General features: G+C 38.0%; 1 protein-coding gene across 1 annotated transcript; it reads left to right on the top strand.

Annotated features, from left to right (window-relative positions):
• Window positions 1-4,963: 4,963 nt before the first annotated feature.
• Window positions 4,964-17,423, top strand: ddx21 (DEAD (Asp-Glu-Ala-Asp) box helicase 21). Its single transcript, XM_061744536.1, has 16 exons — window positions 4,964-5,126; window positions 5,962-6,192; window positions 7,611-7,745; window positions 9,178-9,253; window positions 9,857-10,035; window positions 10,129-10,246; window positions 10,461-10,646; window positions 10,786-10,931; window positions 11,171-11,320; window positions 11,665-11,826; window positions 12,136-12,255; window positions 13,555-13,628; window positions 13,970-14,129; window positions 15,488-15,622; window positions 16,656-16,700; window positions 16,843-17,423. Exons 1-16 carry the CDS (start codon window positions 5,043-5,045, stop codon window positions 17,089-17,091), a joined length of 2,250 nt encoding a protein of 749 aa, XP_061600520.1. The 5' UTR covers window positions 4,964-5,042; the 3' UTR covers window positions 17,092-17,423.
• Window positions 17,424-18,779: the final 1,356 nt, after the last annotated feature.

The raw sequence follows: 18,779 nt of genomic DNA, 5'->3' as shown, positions 1-18,779 counted from the left end.
GACAGGAATTAGCAGGAGAGACCACGTCTCTCCAGTGTTAGCGTCGCTCCATTGGTTACCCGTAAAATTCAGAATCCAATTTAAAATTTTATTACTTGCGTATAAAGCCCAAAACGGCTTAGCTCCGCATTATTTGCAAGACCTGATAGAGCCTTATGTTCCTGTCAGAGCTCTCCGTTCTCAGAGTGCAGGTTTACTCGTAGTTCCTAGAGTATCTAAATGTAGATTTGGAGGGCGGGCGTTCTGCTATCAGGCACCACTACTATGGAACCAACTTCCAATCTGGGTTAAGGAGGCTGACACCACCTCCACCTTTAAAACTAAACTTAAAACATTTCTGTTTAGTAAAACCTATAGTTAGTGTTTAGTAAACCTCTAGCTGGTGTTGGTAAATCTCTAGGTAGTGTAAACTTTAGTGTCTCAGAGTCGCTCCTGTAGTTTCTTGTGCTGGCCCCCCCTTCTCCTCCCTTTTCTCTCTTTTGTCCATGTTGCAGCATCCTTTGCCGGACACCGGAACCTGCAGGTGGTCGTGGGTGGCTTGTAGCTTGCATTACGGAGCACAAGTCTTTCCCTGACCCTGCACCCCAAACTGGGACTTGCTGATTGGGCCGGAGCTTCGGGAGCTGCATGCTGGCCTGCGGTCCCCACCCCTGGTCATCCCGTTGCTGGCCCCCCCTTCTCCTCCCTTTTCTCTCTTTTGTCCTACAGGTGGTCGTGGGTGGCTTGTAGCTTGCATTACGGAGCACAAGTCTTTCCCTGACCCTGCACCCCAACCTGGGACTTGCTGATTGGGCCGGAGTTTCGGGAGCTGCGTGCTGGCCTGCGGTCCCCACCCCTGGTCATCTCGTTGCTGGCCCCCCCTTCTCCTCCCTTTTCTCTCTTTTGTCCTGCAGGTGGTCGTGGGTGGCTTGTAGCTTGCATTACGGAGCACAAGTCTTTCCCCTACCCTGCACCCCAACCTGGGACTTGCTGATTGGGCCGGAGCTTCGGGAGCTGCGTGCCGGCCTGCGGTCCCCACCCCTGGTCATCCCGTTGCTGCTTCCACCTGCCTGCTGTGCTGTTGCCGTCCCTGACCCACCAGTCTGGCCCTCGGCAGGAGGGTCCCCCCTTATGAGCCTGGTCCTGCTCAAGGTTTCTTCCCTCCTAAAGGGGAGTTTTTCCTTGCCACTGTTTGGCTTAAGGTTTTTCTCCCACTAGGGGAGTTTTTACCTGCCATTGTTTATGTAATAACTGCTCGGGGGTCATGTTCTGGGTATGGGTCTCTGTAAAGCGTCTAGAGACAACTCTGTTGTATTAGACGCTATATAAATAAAATTGAATTGAATTGAATTGAATTAATGAGATTTTATTTACTAAAATGAAACATTTTAACTAGAAATAAGACAAATATTCTTGTTAAGATTTTGAGTTTTTGCAGTGATCCATTTTACTTGCCAGAGGCATATTGATAAGTTCAGGAAACCGTTTTTTATTGTTGTGTTTTGATGTATTTGATGTAAGCCCAGTGGATATTTAAAGCTTATAGAAGGCTGCATTTAACTGCTGTTATGTCATTCCTGCAGTATTTCTGCAGGTGTTTTGGTCAGTGCTATTATTTGTAATATATTATATTATTTGTAATCAGCACAAATTATCTGTCCCCATATGATAAAATCCACCATCCCCCCTGATTTTTTTTTACAACTTGAGTACTGATTACAACAATACAGTTATATTATTTTTATAGAAAAAAACAAACAAACAAACATAGCAGACATAAAGATACAGAGACAAAAACAACAACATAAAAAAACATTACACACAAAACTCAACAAACAAACAAAAAACAGAATCCTCCCTACATTATCATTCAACAGAATCATCCAGTACAGGTCCCAATGGATTACTCCTCATAAAACGCATGAACTGTCCCCAGATTTCCCAAAAGTCATCAGATTTCCCTTTCATGGCATATGTCAATTATAATCTATTAGAAAATATACCTAAAATACACAATTGTGGAAAAATAGGAATATCTTCTGAGATAATCTGGGATAAGATACTAAGTACTTCTTTCCAAAACTTTGCGATCTCTGGGCATTGCCATAAGCAGTGACATAATGTACCCCTCTCCACGTTGCACTTTACACATTGGTCCGGTATATTAGGATCAAAACAATTAAGTATAGAGGGAGTAATATACGTTCGCATAAGCCATTTGTATTGTAGGCCTTGAAAGAATGTAATGCTCTTTAGATGTTGTTTTAATACAAATACTAAAACAACATCTAAAGAGCATTACATTCTTTCAAGGCTGCCTCGACTAGGAAATCAAATAGTTGCCCTTGTCTTTTTCTACCACTGCCTCTAGTTCTCCCTGCCTCTCAGGATACAGGTCCCAAAAACAAGGATGATCTCATATCAGAATCAGAAAGAAGTTTATTGCCAAGTAGTTTAACATACACAAGGAATTTGTTGTGGTGATTGGTGCAATACAAAATAACAAATAATATCAAAGGAAAAATGTACAACAAGTTGGTTCTAAAGTGCCGGAGTAATAAGTCTGTAGGAAAAAACATCAGCATGGCTAGAAGTACTGGAACAGTCTGGTCAAAGTAACGACCTCAACCAGACGTGTGCTGTAAGAGGACCTTAAGAGATCTGTCTCTTAAGGTCTTCCATATATATATATATATATATATATATATATATATATATATATATATATATATAGATAGAAGGGGTGTCAAATTAGCGCGTTAACTGCGATTAATTAATTACAGGCATATCAGAAATGTATGTGACTCCATACTGTGGATATAGACTCATATATTTTTTATGCACATATATGTTCATGTTTAGTTTTTTTTATTGGTTGCCTCGATTGGGAGATTTCTTGTGATTTTTGATAATGTCCCCATAGGTGCTAAGAGCAATGAAGTGTAAGAGGTCACAGGACTTTGTAGGCTATGTTGGGGTTTTAACACCTTATTAATCTGTAGACAAGATTGCAACAGCGCAGTTGTCCCAGAATACTTTATTGGAGTATTTGCATTTGATCCCTTTCTGTTTTGTTTTATACGTTTATTCTTCAAATTTGAAGTTTCACTAGTGCTGTGCTTTGCTTGTTAGGGCATATGGGTGTTGTATATGTATATATACATATATATATATATATATATATATATATATATATATATATATATATATATATATATATATATATATGCTATGAAAAGCATGAAATGTATTGAATGCAATTACAAACTTCAAAATACATGGAATGCATTTTTTCATATTTAAAACATATTATTCAGTTTATTATGATTATAGTTTTAAACATCTTAATTATACTGAAGAAGCATAGATTAGATTGTTCTTTTTGTGGTAACTGATTAACCCCTCAGAGTGGGCTTCAAAGTAGGTTTTGCTATCAGGATAAGTAGGAAGACCACCATCCTGACAGTCACATACCAAAAAAAAGACAGCTGGCAGAGGAATGGGCAGGAACAATGACGAGGCTTCTAAAAGGATATGAGAAGCCACAACAGAGGATTTTATCAAAAGTTGCTTGTTAGTTTAAACAGAGATCACCACCTCCTGAGTTTGAATTGGATGATGATTACTCCGTTACACACACACACTTCATACATATATACAATAATAAATGGAAGGGGTTAAACAGCTATGAAACTCTGTTTTCCGTATTCAGTATCTGCAGTGTTTATCTGTTTCTTTAAGCTCATTCAAGTTGATTTGAGGATATACATGACGGGATATTTGCAAATTAATCCCAACATTATCCATCAAGTTTTTGTTAGACACATAAAGGTTTGTGAGGACATATGAAGTGGACAGAACAATAAAATAATTGTTGAATTGCAGTCTACAAACCCAGACGCGGCCTCATTCAGAGCAGCTGATAGTCTTTCTCCCTATCATCAACATTTTCTTAATCGACAACCATATTCAATAACAGACTTAATCTGTCAATCATGGAATATGTGGTATTTCGATCCTTGGCCCTGTCTTGTCACTCAAGACATGTCTTGTCTGACTCTGTGCTGGGCTGACCAATGGAGAAGCATCCGCCCACTGTGGGATGTTTGTGTCAAAATGCTTCAATCAAAAAAAAAAAAAAGACGACTTCAAAACCTTTTTCACTTTAATCAAAAAAAAAAAAAAAAACACTTCAAATCGAGAAAAAAATATTTTCAATCCAAAAAAGTGTTCAAATGTACGGAAGAGTATTAGGGCCACTTAAAAAAAAATAAAAAGAATTCTGAGAAAAAAGTCAGAATTCTGAGAAAAAAGTCAGAATTCTGAGAAAAAAGTCAGAAATTAAAGTGAGAATTCTGAGATTAAAGTCAGAATTCTGACTTTTTTCTCAGAATTCTGACTTTTTTCTCAGAATTCTGAGATTAAAGTCAGAATTCTGACTTTTTTCTCAGAATTCTTTTTCTTTTTTTTTAAGTGGCCCTAATACTCTTCCGTACAAATGCAATTTTTTGGGTCTCAAATATTTTTTTGCATTCAAACACTTTTTTTCTTTGAAATATTTTTTTCTTTTTGAAGCAACTTCTTTTTTAATTAAATGATAAAAACACAAATGTCCTGCCCATAATATGGCCCAAACACAAAAAAACACTACTTCAATCAAAAAAGTTGCTTCAAACAAAAAAAATAATTTCTATCAAAGAAAACATTTCCAATCAAAGAAAAACAGTGTGCAAATGCACTTTTTTGAGTCTCAAATATTTTTTTTGCATTCAAACACTTTTTTCTTTGATTGAAATCATTTTTTTTAAGGGATTTTTTTTTTATTGAATATATTCTTTGATTGAATAATTAAGACACAAATCTACCTCCATAGAGTTTACGGTTGATGTATTATTTCGAGGGAGGCAGTGAAGTGCCAAACTAATTTGTTGCCAACCGACATTAAAATCCAAGAAGAAGAAAAGTAGCCTGCCCACGTGTCCACGCTGTGCGCGCTCCTTTCCATCCGCGCTCCCGCGGATCCGCTTGTATATCAACTCCGAGCTTGTCCCACCGGGAAGAAAATGCCATCAAAAGTCATCTTTGAAAGCGAGGATCAAGCCATGAATGGAGATGAGGATACTATCGCCGAGGCCGAAACCGTAAAGGTTAGTAGATTAGCTCGTGTCACTGTTAAGAGATTAGAAAAAGTGGTTGAGTCTGCGCGTGTTTCCGCCTCGTCTGCTCCGGGCTGAACAACGACAACATGTGGCGGAGCTAGTTCAGCTACGGGCTGGACGGACAACAGTATTGCGGCGGTTTGAAAAACAGCAACATGAAACCATCCTTAAATGTTGTCTGTTTCCTAGTAATGTAGCTGGTTGTCAAAGCGAAAGAGCTTTTAAAGGGGCATTTGGTTTGTAGACATTTGGCTCAGCTAACCAACACGTGTTCCGGCCTCGAGCTCTACGTCACTGAGCAGAAATGAAACCACGTGGTTTGCAGGCTCGTCAACAATCACACTACAGCTGGACTGGTGACTTTAGTGTCCATCTGCAGTGAGGACGGTTTATTCACTTGAGCTAGTTGGGGTTTACAAACACACCTTTTTAAACAACTCTTATTTGTTGATTTTATGTATCTATAGAAAGCCTTTAGTATCATTATACTGGTACAATGAGATTAGGCAGCAGCTCTGTAAAAGTGCACACATGCAAAGACTGTGTAAACAACAAAATGAGAAACGGGAAACATTTATTTATATATATATATATATATATATATATATATAATATATATATACACACTATGAAAATGAGTGAAAGAGAGAATAATAATGCACATGAATGAGTGGAAGAATATTGCACTTGAATGGGTGGAAGAATATTGCACAGTATGAGGTAGCTTATTGGTTTAGAGAGGGCAGAGGGCTGTGTGTGTGTGATGTTTTTTTTTTAAATGTTTCATGTAAATCTTTTGCCAATTTCCTTTTTAAAACTGTAGAAGATCAAGACCAAGGAGGGCAAAAAGCTGAAAAAGAAACAGCAACAGCAGTTGGAGGAGCAGGAGGAACCAGAATGTGAACCTCCTGCTACAAAGAAGAAAAAGAAAAAAGGCAAGCCGGCAGCGGACCAAGGGAGCGACAACGCGGATGAAGTCACTGACATGAATGGCAACAGCAGTACTGAACAGATAGAAAAGGAAAAGACCAAGAAGACCAAAGCAGACTCAAAGGTAGTTTTTGTGACTTTGCAGCTTCTAGTTGAGTTGATATAAAGCACTATAAAGTCTGTCGTTCTACTTCGAATTCTCTCAATACTTGCGAATTGCTCAGTGTAAATTTATTGTAATGTCTAGTGTATCAAACCATACACCATGGGAAAGTTCTTTTTTTTTTTTTTTACTTTTAGTAAACTGATTGAATTTTTTGCATTGCAGTTGTGTTTAGGAGTTTCAGTGCTGAGAAACTTATGGTACAAACCTATGGTGAAGCTTGTCTGTGATTGGTTGGTGACACTGCAGAAGTCCTGGGGGGTTACTGCAATGACTTGTATATTCCTCTATTTGTCTGCTGTATAATATACAGTCAGGGTTCCCACGTGTTGTTGAAAACCTGGAAAATTGGTCAGTTTTCTAGTACTGGAAAACGTATAGAGAATGAGGGGAAAGTTCAAATGTCCTGGAAACGGTTAAGTTGTCCTGGAAAATTATCCTCCCCATGCCTTGTTAGTGAATGTAAAAAGATTAAAAGTTCTTTGTATGTACATCTGTTGTCACCTGATCAGGGCAACATTAAGGCTGCGCCATGGAGTAGAAGATATGGTTCTGGCCTCATGTATCTCTTGGCCACTTCGTGCACCCAAGGGGGATTTTTAGCTATCGCAGTGCCCACGTGACGGTACCAGCCAATCAAATTTCCTCTTCTGATTAGAGTGGCGCTCCAACACAATGCTTCAGTTGACTGTAGCTAGATTTGATGACTTTTCAGACATCGTTGACGCTTAGAGGCAACACTAGTGACTGGAAGTTGAAAAGTGTCGTCACTATTGGTCCACGATGTGAGGTTTTTCTCTCCCACGGCCACAAGATCCTCCCTGTCCTGTGTTGAGTGACAGGCAAAGCAGAGCTTTAGTGGGCTCATCGTTTACTGAATTGGCTGTGTGCAGTGGATGCAACTTTGATTTCAGCAGAGCGGGCGCTAATTACATTTAACAAGTAATCTTCAATGGGCTGCGCTTTATCCAGTATTTCACACTTGTCTTATTGTCTGACAATAGAAGGTAAGTAAAAAAGAAAAAAATGGGGGGGGGGTGTTTGCAGTATTAAAATACACTATGTGCACAGATAAATCGGTTAGAGATTAATGACTCTTCATGTAGACTTAACCTCCATTAATTTCCAATAAAAGTAGTTTTTTATTTTTTCTTTCTCTTACCCTTGTCTGCATATATATTAATGGTTAATACCATGCTGGTAAGAACCTAAAGCATATATATATATATATATATATATATATATAATATACACACACTGAATTTTGCAAAGAGTAATTGGAGATATGTTAAAATGTACACTTAAATGTGTACTCTGTCTCTGACAAATGTATGTTTTGTGCTGTGTCTGGCTCATTATTCATTTTCCTCTTCCTTTAGAAAAACAAGAAGCAGAAGGCAATTGCAGAGGCCGAAACCAACGGCAATTCCACCTTAAACACTCCTATTCAGACTCCTGTCCCGACACCTTCTCAATCAAGTGATGACTCGGCCAGTGACAGCGACAAAGAAGTTGTAAGATTTGTGATATTATATATTTGTGTGCTTTTTCTAGTTTTGTCTTTGATCTTTTTTTCTCCAAAGATATCGAACAGTTTAAGTGAGTCCTTATGACTCCGATGTGCGTGAATTGTAAATAGATGATATAGCTTAAAAATATTGCCAGAAGTTTGCACTAATTGTTGCCATCTTAGAAGGTTGTAATCCGTTTAATTGCTTTAGAAGCTGTTTTGGATGCCATTACAAAGTTGTCCACGTTACATTTAGTTACTGGATATTTTTTTGTTTGGTTGACAGTCAATTTTCCGTGAGGGTGTCTTTGATTGATAGATAGATTTTTATTATTTTGCTTGTATAAAAACAGCCAAACATTTGCACCACCTATGTACTGGTGGTCGTTAATGTCACTTGCTTCAGTTCCTTTTAGCTTTTAAAGGAATGACGGAGTGCCAGAAACCTCTTGCTGTGTGGCAAACTTTAAATTAGGGGCAAGTTGGCAAAAAGTCCTTCTTCATCGCATTTACTCGTAGAAAATATACCGTATTTTCTGGACTATAAGCCGCACCTGTATATAAGCCGCATCCGCTCTATTTTAAAAATAATAATAAAAAAAAGATATACAAGCCGCACCTGTTTATAAGCCGCATCCGCTCTATTTAAAAAAAAAAAAAAGATATGCAGGCCGCAGATATTTATGTTGTTAGATTAGATATTTACTACATGTACAGAAGGATTTTGAACTGTAAATGATGTACATGTTTGTACCTAAATAGATCCTTTCCTAACAGTGTCTTTTAACACGGCAGCAACTTTGCTGATTAAAACGGGACAGAACCAAGAGAAAATAACCGGTATTTATTTATCTATTTATCTGTTTGAAATCTGCTTCTACCTACTTCTATCTGCTAAAGAAGAAGTAGCGTATTCTTCTTTGCATTTATTTTGTCTTTGTTTTGATTCTAATTCCGGTTAGAGCGCCCCGAGCGGTGGAAAAAAATCCACAGAATAGCCGCACCTTTGTATAAGCCGCATGGTTGAAAACCTAGGAAAAAAGTAGCGGCTTATAGTCCAGAAAATACGGTATATATTTTTTTTTGATTGTGCATTCCTGGGGTTGGTCTTGCATACACTTGTAGTAGATTTGTTCTCCTGGTCCTCTTGAGGCAGAATGTGTGTGTGCATCTCACGTTCAGCCACGAGTGGACCTCCCTCGTTCAGTGTTGCACGTGAGAAGCGCACACAAAACGTGTGGGCCACATTTTCTCAGTCACACGCATGTGATATTTGTGTATTTTATTACATCATACAAAAACAAAGTCATTCTGTATTTTATTTGAAAAAACAAAACCAACCTAAACTCATGTTGTGATCATTAATTTGAATAGTTGATGCATCACGCTCAGGAGAAAAGAAAAGAGATGAAGAATGCCTTTGTTTCTTAATTTAGGTGGAGACACCGGAGCAGAAAGAAGGAGCATTCTCCAACTTCAGAATCTCCCAAGTCACCATCAATAAACTGAAAGGTAAACATATTTGATGTTTTAAATATTTTTCTTTTTTTAACTCGACACAAGTGTTGCATATTACTTAAGTTTGTGGCAGTTATGTTAAACATAAATTACTGTAGAACAGAAAGTTTGAAAAAGACTAACCTTTTTCACTGTTATCTGACTGTTATTTCAGTTGTAAGTAAAAACACTGAAAGAACAACATTCAACACATCAAATGTTTGAATAAGCTTATAATGACAATATCGTTTTAAAAGTGCAGAAGACTTATCAATGATGATACCTGCTTACATTTGAACACTTTCATCACAAAGTGTTGGTCCTTTTTTTTTTTTTTTTTTTAAGAAATCTTTTTTTTTTCTTAAAACGCAAACAAACACAAAAAACATACAGTTTGGAATGTGACTCAATAAGATGATTTACAAATTCATTGATCCTAATAAGAGGCAACTCATTCTACACTGAAAGTATATTTCACAGTGAACCTGGGAGGCTTTAGGGTTGCTGGGGTGGGGTTTTTTTTTCTTCCGCCCTGTGATAGATTATCACTAATCTACCTTTTTGTCCTTTTATCCCACTTGTCCTTTTTATTCCATCTTTTCACCATCACTTGTTCAGCTCGGGGAGTCTCTTACCTTTTCGACATTCAGGCAAAGACATTTAATCCTGTATATGATGGAGAGGATGTAATCGCCCAAGCTCGCACAGGAACAGGAAAGACTTTTTCCTTTGCCATACCTTTGGTGGAGAAGCTCCAGAACGACTCAGGAGAGATGACCCGAGGCCGGCCTCCCAAGGTACTCGCCAGAGATCATCACTCAGGGTATCGTCGTCAGTTATTTTGTTTGTGTGCTTGTGTATGACTGAACTACTTTTCTGTTGGTCTGTAGGTCCTGGTGTTGACTCCTACCAGAGAGTTGGCTATCCAGGTCGCTAAAGACTTCAAAGATGTCATCAAAAAGCTCTCTATAGCCTGTTTCTATGGAGGCAGCGCATACCACCCACAACGTATGTCATGCATCATAACACATTTATCTTTTAGCGAAAAGACTTTTGATATAAACAAAATAACTAAACAGACACTGTTTATCTGATTTTTATTTTTTTTTATTTTATTTTTTTTAATTATTATTATATATGAAGCTTGCAAATGATAAATCTGTCAATTTTTTTGACATTTAGACTGATTGTTAACTATCTTTATTCCTTTCCTCCGGTGTAGTGGATGCTGTCCGTAACGGCCTCGATATTTTGGTCGGAACACCTGGTCGCATCAAAGATCATCTTCAGAACCATAAACTTGACCTCTCTAAGCTCAAACATGTTGTTCTGGATGAAGTGGACCAAATGTTGGACATGGGGTTTGCCGAACAAGTTGAAGAGATTTTGAGTTCATCATATAAGAAAGGTAAATTTAAATTTGTTTAAGTTTTGAGAAAGACCGTGGGGTATGTGGCTATATTTTTGTGGGAGATTTTGTTTGTGTGACATATCTGGATTAAATGATTATCTTAGTGGTTTAAAGGTGTCATTTTTGTCTGTTCTAGACTCTGACACCAACCCACAGACTCTCCTGTTTTCGGCCACCTGCCCCCCCTGGGTGTACGAAGTGGCCAAGAAATACATGAGGCCCGACTGCAAGCATGTGGACCTGATTGGCAAGAAAACGCAAAAAGCCGCGACAACTGTTGAGGTGAGTGAATTTATTTTTCTTGAGGAAAAATCAGTATGACGAGTATGTGAAAGAATAACAATGTTACTGATACTTGAATATATCTATTCGGAGAGTTAAACTGTATTGTTTATCACCCAGACCAGGGTTTTTGTACTAAACCGTACCAGTAGAATTCAGCTGTTCACACTCCTTTGTTACCCATGCATTTCTTTGCTTGCTTGTTTGTTTAACTGACTTTATTTTCTTCTGTTCTGCAGCATCTGGCTATAGCGTGCCACTGGTCACAGCGTGCAGCAGTGATTGCCGATGTTATACAGGTGTACAGTGGAAGTCATGGCAAAACCATTCTCTTCTGTGAGACGAAGAGGGAAGCAAATGAACTTTCTTTGAATACTACCATAAAACAGGTAGAGATGCTTTCATAATGTAATTGTTTACGAATAACCTAATTCATGCACTAACATAGACCACATTTGTGGTTTCCAAGTCCACACCAGTGAACTAAGTGGGATCCTAAGTCTGTTTTATTCATAGTACTTTTTGATTTAGCTATGCCTCCCTTGTATGGTCATGTAAAAAATATTTTTAAACAAAAAAATTGACATAATTCCTAATATTATACAAGCCTTTTTATCAGTGGTACAAGTTTCAAGTCCATTAATTAGAAAAGAAGTAGAAATTAGTTGTGATAACTTTTATTTGTTTGGAGCAGAATGTTCACTGGTCTTCTGTCTCTGGTTTATGTTCCCAGAGCACCCAGTCCCTCCATGGTGATATCCCACAGAAACAGAGAGAGATGACGCTGAAAGGCTTCAGGACCGGAGTCTTTGAAGTTCTGGTTGCTACAAATGTTGCAGCACGCGGACTTGATATCCCTGAAGTCGACCTGGTCGTACAGTGTTCCCCACCCAAGGTTTGATTAGCTACCAGAATTGTGACACTTGAATATCTCTTTACAGTTGGATTATTTGTGAGATTTCTTTTGCTGTCTTGTAATGATTCATTTTGGATGAATACAGTAAAGTTGTTTTGTTCTTGGAATACTTACTTCCTTCATTTAGGAATAACATATTTACCAAGCAGTATTTTTATTCTCAAAGAATTCTAAAATATACAAAACACTGCACTTCAGAAATCTGCCAGCCATCATCTGCTGTTGGATAGAAGGTGAAACTTGTAGTCAGTTTTAACTTAAAATTTTTTTTTTTCTGTCTCTCATCAGGACGTAGAGTCCTACATCCATCGTTCGGGACGTACAGGCCGTGCAGGCAGGACTGGTGTCTGCATTTGCTTCTACCAGAGGAAAGAAGAGGACCAGCTGCGCTACGTAGAAAACAAAGCGGTACATATCTATCTTAATACCGACAGTGAGTAGGGACAAAAGAAAAGATTAGAAAAGTTGGTTATTACTTCTAAGAAAAAACAAGTGAGTAGCTTCAGTCATATTTTTGCCTGGCATATGAGGGGAAATAGACCTGAAGGCAAAAAGAAAAAGACACCAAGTCAGACTCTTGGATATTTTAATCTCCTAAAAGCTCATCTGTGCTGAATATTTCACATCATCGTTGATGATGTATTTGTTTATTCAATTGATTATGTGGCTGCTATTGTTCCTCTAATTTTTACCTGAAGTGGAATATTTGACAGTTGGAAAGGTATGAGTGCGTCATGAGGAAGGCCAGAGGTAAAGGTGTTCATGTGCTAGATATCAGAATAACTGAGTCATGTTTTTCTTTGTTAAAATTTGTATTACATTGCAAATTTTGCTGTGCTAATATGGAGTGAAGATAATCAAATCAAAAGTCCAATCAGTCTACAGATACCCAATTGTAAAACGTCACAATGGACTGACGTGACCTGTGTTAGGGTGAATCAATTCACTTTATGAGAAGTAATTAAAACCCACTGACTTCCAGGAAAGCAGTTTCTTTCTGGTTGAATGTGCTTCTTGCTCATTTTGAAGCAATTTGGAGGGTTAGCGTCTCTTTTTTGGAGGAGTAGAAACAAAACTGAACAGTTTTGTGGTGGATGTTCGGATCCTTTGACAGTTGAAGATTTTTAATAATTTGAGCCCACTGTTCTTCTGGGTCTACACATGGTACCTCTCGAATAATATATACATAGTTTTATAAATAACCATCAGTTCAATTGCAAATTTTGTTTCCGTTCTAGATTGGTGAATTCAGTGAGGACCGTCCTGTCTCACAGCAGACTTTGCTACCTGTTTTTATCTGTGGGATTTGGGTATTTTGCAGAGGAAGGGGGTACAAAACTATAGCTGGACGTTATCGCCCCAAAACACTATTTTCAGACTGAAGATTTTATCTTTCAGTATTATCAATATTTACGATTATGCTGTGGATAAATTGGTTATATGATGCAAAGTATCTGCATTATCCCTGACCAACACACCTATCTGTAGGCAGTAATCTCTTTTCTGCTTTCCTGTTGTTGATGATACAACCAGTTTGTTAACGGTAACTTTTATATGGCACACATCCTCTGTTTTGCATGCGTTTAGGGGGTTACTGTTCAGTTTTGATGAAAAAGGTCCACACCCAAGCTTTGGCATGTTCTGATGTTTTATACCTTGTTTGCATAACTTGTGACTTAATTAAATGCTTACTTGGTGTTGTTCTAGGGTATCACATTTAGGCGAGTAGGTGTTCCAACTGCCAACGATATCATCAAATCATCAAGCAAAGATGCCGTCAGGTGGGTAACTCTGTAGACTGGAGGTCAAAAGGGGTCAATGACTTCTATGTCTGTTTAGAAGTCAAGATATTTCTTTTACACTGGGTTTTTTGGGTGGTGTGGGGGGGTTGCTAGTTGTTATGACAAATAGATGAAATCAACATTTTAACTGATACATTTCTGTGATAAAAGACTGTCCATTATAAAGGTAATGATTATTGTTTGTCTTCCATAGTGGGCATTAGAAAATTATCACCAGGGGCACAAAAAGTTATCTTTTATTCTCTGAAATGTTAACTGCTGAAAGAAACATCTGTTGAGTTTTTTTCTCTCCCTCTCTCATTTATTTTTATCACATCCAGATTTCTGGACTCGGTTCCTGTCACAGCCATTGGATATTTCCGGGAATCGGCTCAGAAGCTGATAGAGGAAAGAGGAGCAGTAGATGCTCTGGCTGCAGCTCTGGCCCACATTTCCGGAGCCACGAGTCTGGAACAGAGGTCTCTACTCAACTCTGATGCTGTAAGCTTCATATGCTCACACAACTAACAATTTAACTATTTGTTTTGTTTTAAAAAAGAAGAAGAAGAAAAAGCTACTAGCTGGGCAGTTAGTACTTTGAGGTCTATTTCCATATTTTTCTTCCATTTTATGTGAACAGAAGGCATTGAAATTTCAGGTGCTTAAAATATTTCATGCGTGAGACTGAAGAATTCTTTCAGCCTTATGGTTTCCTTTACATGCTGGTATATACAATCAACTGAGGCCTCAGATTGATGTGTATATATTCTGAATCATTTCCCATGAATTTATTTAGACACAAGTGGACCCCAGTGTTTGTTTCTGGTTGAAGAATTGTGTGCAGACTGATAGGAAAACATATTCAATCTATTTTATCGTGAATCTGAAACTTAAGATTGTAAAAAAAAAAAAAAAAAGATTAATTAGAAGTGTCAGACACCTGCGCAGTATACATACACACCCCCACTTGTGCAAAGGTCTTGCAATGGAAAAAGTAGTACGCCTCCTCCATATTGATTCAATTACAGATTTCTCATATACTTATACATATTATTATATATAATAATATATATATATTATATATATATATATATATAATATATATATATATAATAATAATTATATAATTATATAATTATATATATATTATTATATATAATATATATATATTATATATATATATATAATATATATATATATATATATATATAATATATATATTATATATATACATATATTATATATACTTATATTTATATACATCTGTAATTCCTCTGCTGTCTTCTTTTGAAATTCATAGTTGTTAAAGTGGATGATAAATGTAAAACGTCAAATGCACAACATTCAACACCTTTTAATCACTACATGGATGGGGAAAATAGGACAAAAAAAATTAGGGATAGATTTTTTCTTTTCAGTTATTGGGATTAGAAAAATACTGTCTTTAAAGTTTGTTTTTTGGAAACACCAGGGAGCTCAGTGTCGTAAACATCAGTTGGAGTTCATGTGCTCAGCTGGTGAGGATTCAGCTGCTACACTCGTTGAATGAGTTGTGCCTCCCCGAGATGGAGCGCGAGATGGTTTTGTCCCTTCAATCAGGGTTGCATCAGAATCCCAGTCTGTTATCCAGCTGAACACCCAGTTTGCAGTTCTCCATCTCATTTACTTTTTATTCCCAGAGAAAAGCAGTGTTTGTCTTATCCCTAGTTCTCACAATTAATTATTTTAGTTTTTTACATGAGGTGATTTTTATTTATTTTTGTTTGTGTTTGTCAAACAATGCCACAAAGCAGTCCACCAGTTGCGAAACATTTTGACCCTTTTAAAAAAAATAAAAAATGTGTTTTTTTTTTTTTCAGGGTTACACCACTGTGACGTTGACGTGTTCTCAGGAGATGTATAATCTTGGGTTAGCCTGGAGAAGCATTAATGAACAGCTCGGAGCAGACTTTGAGAACCACATTTACAGAATGGCCTTCCTCAAAGGGAAAATGGTAAGTACGCATAAATGCGCCCTCATGGGAAAATTCCTGTTGGCCACACAACTGCTAGTACATCTCCAAACCATAAAAATAACCAAAAATGGGAATTCTTACATGACACAGGATAGTTCGTTTTTATTTTTGTTTTTAATTTTATTTTGTTAATAAACCTTAATTATTGATTCTCAGGCCTGCAGCACATTCTAAAAAAGTTGGCATGGGGACAATTTAGGGCTCATAATGAGATTTATACAAATTGTAATGTCAACAAGTGATTGCAAAGATAATTTAATTCTCAAACCAAAAAAATATTGAAGGAATTTATGCATTACTGCTGTCATCTGTTGGTGTTTTCTTGCATCACAGCTCTTTATTTATGCTTTATTTATTACACCACCAGACAGTAGTTGGTGCTGAAGGTTCTTTTTTTGCAGCATGTTAGCTCACAGAGCTAGGGCCTCATTTATAAAGCTCGCTTGCGCACAAAACAGGGCTTGAAAGATGCGCAAGCCACCTTCTACGCAAAGGTTGGGATTTAAAAAGAAAAAACGAACCGAAAAATGTGTGTATCTCTACGCCAACACGCACGAACAGTCTGAAGATATGGGGAACTGGCGACGCAGGCGGTGAGGTGGTGAAATGAAGCCAGATTCATGTCTGTCATCACATATGAGACTTATAATATGATAGCGCTGATCGTGTCCCTCTGTGTTTGAAGCACAGCGTCAGTCAGGGCGCTCTGGTGCTGCAGCCGCGGTGCAGCACACGCCGTGAACCTCCTTGTCACCCACCGCTTCCAACCGTAGAGTGACTGAGAACAGAACAAATGAGTGCCGGGCCACTCTACGGAGCCCCTAAAGGGACTCGATTTTTTGTTTTTATATATATATATATATATATATATATATATATATATATATAATGAGTTTTACGTGCGCGTAAGCCTAAATTATGGTTCCGCGTTAAAACGCCGTAGGGTAGGCGGCGTGTGCGTGCGTGTGTGTTTGTGTGTCCATTCCTTACCATCTTGTTTTTATTCTTGCAGGGAGTTTGTTTTGACGTCCCTGTAGATAAAGTCAAGGAGCTTCAGGTAAGAACAGCAGTAAAATACTTGAATGTGTTCAGATTAAATAAGTAACAATGATCCAAAGCAAGACATATTCTGACAGTTATCTGTTGAAGTTGACAGGCTTTGGTTCTTCTGAATTTGACCCCACTTGCTTCTTCAACAGGACAACTGGAAAGATGGTCGCCGCTGGCAATTGACCGTAGCCACAGAACTCCCAGAGCTGGAGGAGAAGAACAACAGTAACCGTGGTGATAGGAGCTTTGGCAGCAGTAACCGTGGTGGAGGAGGGTTCAGAGGCGGGAGGGGGCGAGGGCGAGGTGGTGGTCGCGGGTTCCGCAACGGTGGGGGTGGCGGCTTTCGAAATAACAACGGAGGACAGAAACGCTCATTCAGCCAAGCTTTTGATTACTGAAGCATCAACCTGTGGACTGACTGCGTCAACAGCGCCAGCGGTGGTTTCTGTTGGCTGTCACTAAGAGGGACCACCCTGAGGATGATGGTGGAAAATAATCATCCAATTTTTTTTATTTAATTTTTTTTTTTTTTGTAGTTTTAATACACAAGTCATGAAAATTCCAAGTTATTCTGATACGCTGTATACAAAACAAGTCATCTGAACCAATTTACCAAATTAGCCATTAAAATGGTCAAGATTAAAAAGAAAAACTATCAACAGTGAATTTGGCGGGCAGCTGTTTTGTTCATCTTTTAAGTGATGTCTTCAACCAAAACTGTTTGGAATGACATGAGTGTTTATCCTTCAGTGTAACTGAGCACAACAATTCAGTTACCAGATATCTTACCTAACAGATTTAAATTACAAGCATTGGCTGATTGATGTGGAATATGTTATTATGGAATCCATGACATAAAGTGAAAGGTGCAATCTGTTATCCAGTGGGTTTTTGGAAGTGCTATCATTATCATTTTATTTTTACACCAGGTCTTTGGGGAGCAGTGGTAGTAAACATATTTGCATCTTTGTCCAAGAAGATGCGTGATACTTAACCAGCACCTTTTGTACCATCATGACAATGTTGACATGATTGTAATACTCTTGCACCAAATTTGTTGAACCTTGGTGAGTTCAGTGTACATTACTTTCATGTAAGATGCACTCTTTGCTCAGCACCAATGGTAAAATGAAGAACTTGGGCATCAGCTTTTGTCATGTTCACTGCTGTGTTACCCTCATCTGATGCCGCTCTCCCCAAGTATGCGAGATGATTGCTTTGCAATTGCCTTCATTTAATAATACTTCCATTCATTTGAATGAAATGACTTATTAAAAAAAAAGGTCAACACATTGTGTTTTGTTTCTTCTTTGGTTAAGTTTAACATACACCAGAAACCTTTCAGACTTGCTATTAGAATCTATATACCGGTACATTGTAAGCAGTGTATGAGTGCAGTCTCCTCTTCTGAACATGCAGCAGTTCACTGCAAGGAAACAGTATTAACCCATAGAAAATATTAAGGTTTGAAAGTTGGACAGATGACCGAATATACCTTATTTTGTTAAAAGATGGAGCAGAGGGGTATTCCAGAAAGCAGGTTCAACAAACTGAGTCTAAACCTGAACTCTGAGTTGATTTACCCTGACATAGGAAACTCAGAGTTATCGGTTCCAGAACAGCGGATATGAGTTAGTTCAATCAACTCTGAGGTTGTTAACCTTGAGTTAAGCCAAAGATACTCTATACATCTATATTCTATTTATTGAACTGGTTAAGTGCGTACATGAAGAAAATACGAATAAAAAGCCATCAATGGAGCCCTGATACGATTCACCATGGCAACTGGCGACAACAAAAGATCCACATACTTTTTCTTTTTTTTTTTTTTAAACTTTAACATTTCAATTTACAAAATCCCTTTGAGGAAACATTAGTTTGCATCTGAAGATCCACATACTTCACGCCACTGGAGTTAGAAGTGTTAATACGCGTGTATGGTGAGTATGAGAGCAGATTTCGGGGGGGAAAAAACAGCTGCAGCAGCAAAGGAGAGACTATTGGCGTGGGAGAAAGTTGCTGCAGTCAATGCGTAAGTTTGAATGCAGTATTCATTTAAGAACACTTTTATAATATTACAGATGAA

The sequence above is a fragment of the Cololabis saira genome, chromosome 2 (assembly GCF_033807715.1).
Source record: "Cololabis saira isolate AMF1-May2022 chromosome 2, fColSai1.1, whole genome shotgun sequence".
Classification (NCBI taxonomy): domain Eukaryota; kingdom Metazoa; phylum Chordata; class Actinopteri; order Beloniformes; family Belonidae; genus Cololabis; species Cololabis saira.
The sequence above is the reverse complement of the archived record's forward strand: the minus strand, read 5'-3'. Positions and strand labels throughout refer to the sequence as shown.

Bases quoted from the DNA above. Each gene is read 5' to 3' on its own strand.
- ddx21 (XM_061744536.1), top strand. From the start codon at position 5,043: ATGCCATCAAAAGTCATCTTTGAAAGCGAGGATCAAGCCATGAATGGA. The intron at 10,036-10,128 runs GTACTCGCCAGA...GTTGGTCTGTAG, and splicing joins CCCGAGGCCGGCCTCCCAAG to GTCCTGGTGTTGACTCCTAC. The intron at 12,256-13,554 runs GTACATATCTAT...GTGTTGTTCTAG, and splicing joins GCTACGTAGAAAACAAAGCG to GGTATCACATTTAGGCGAGT.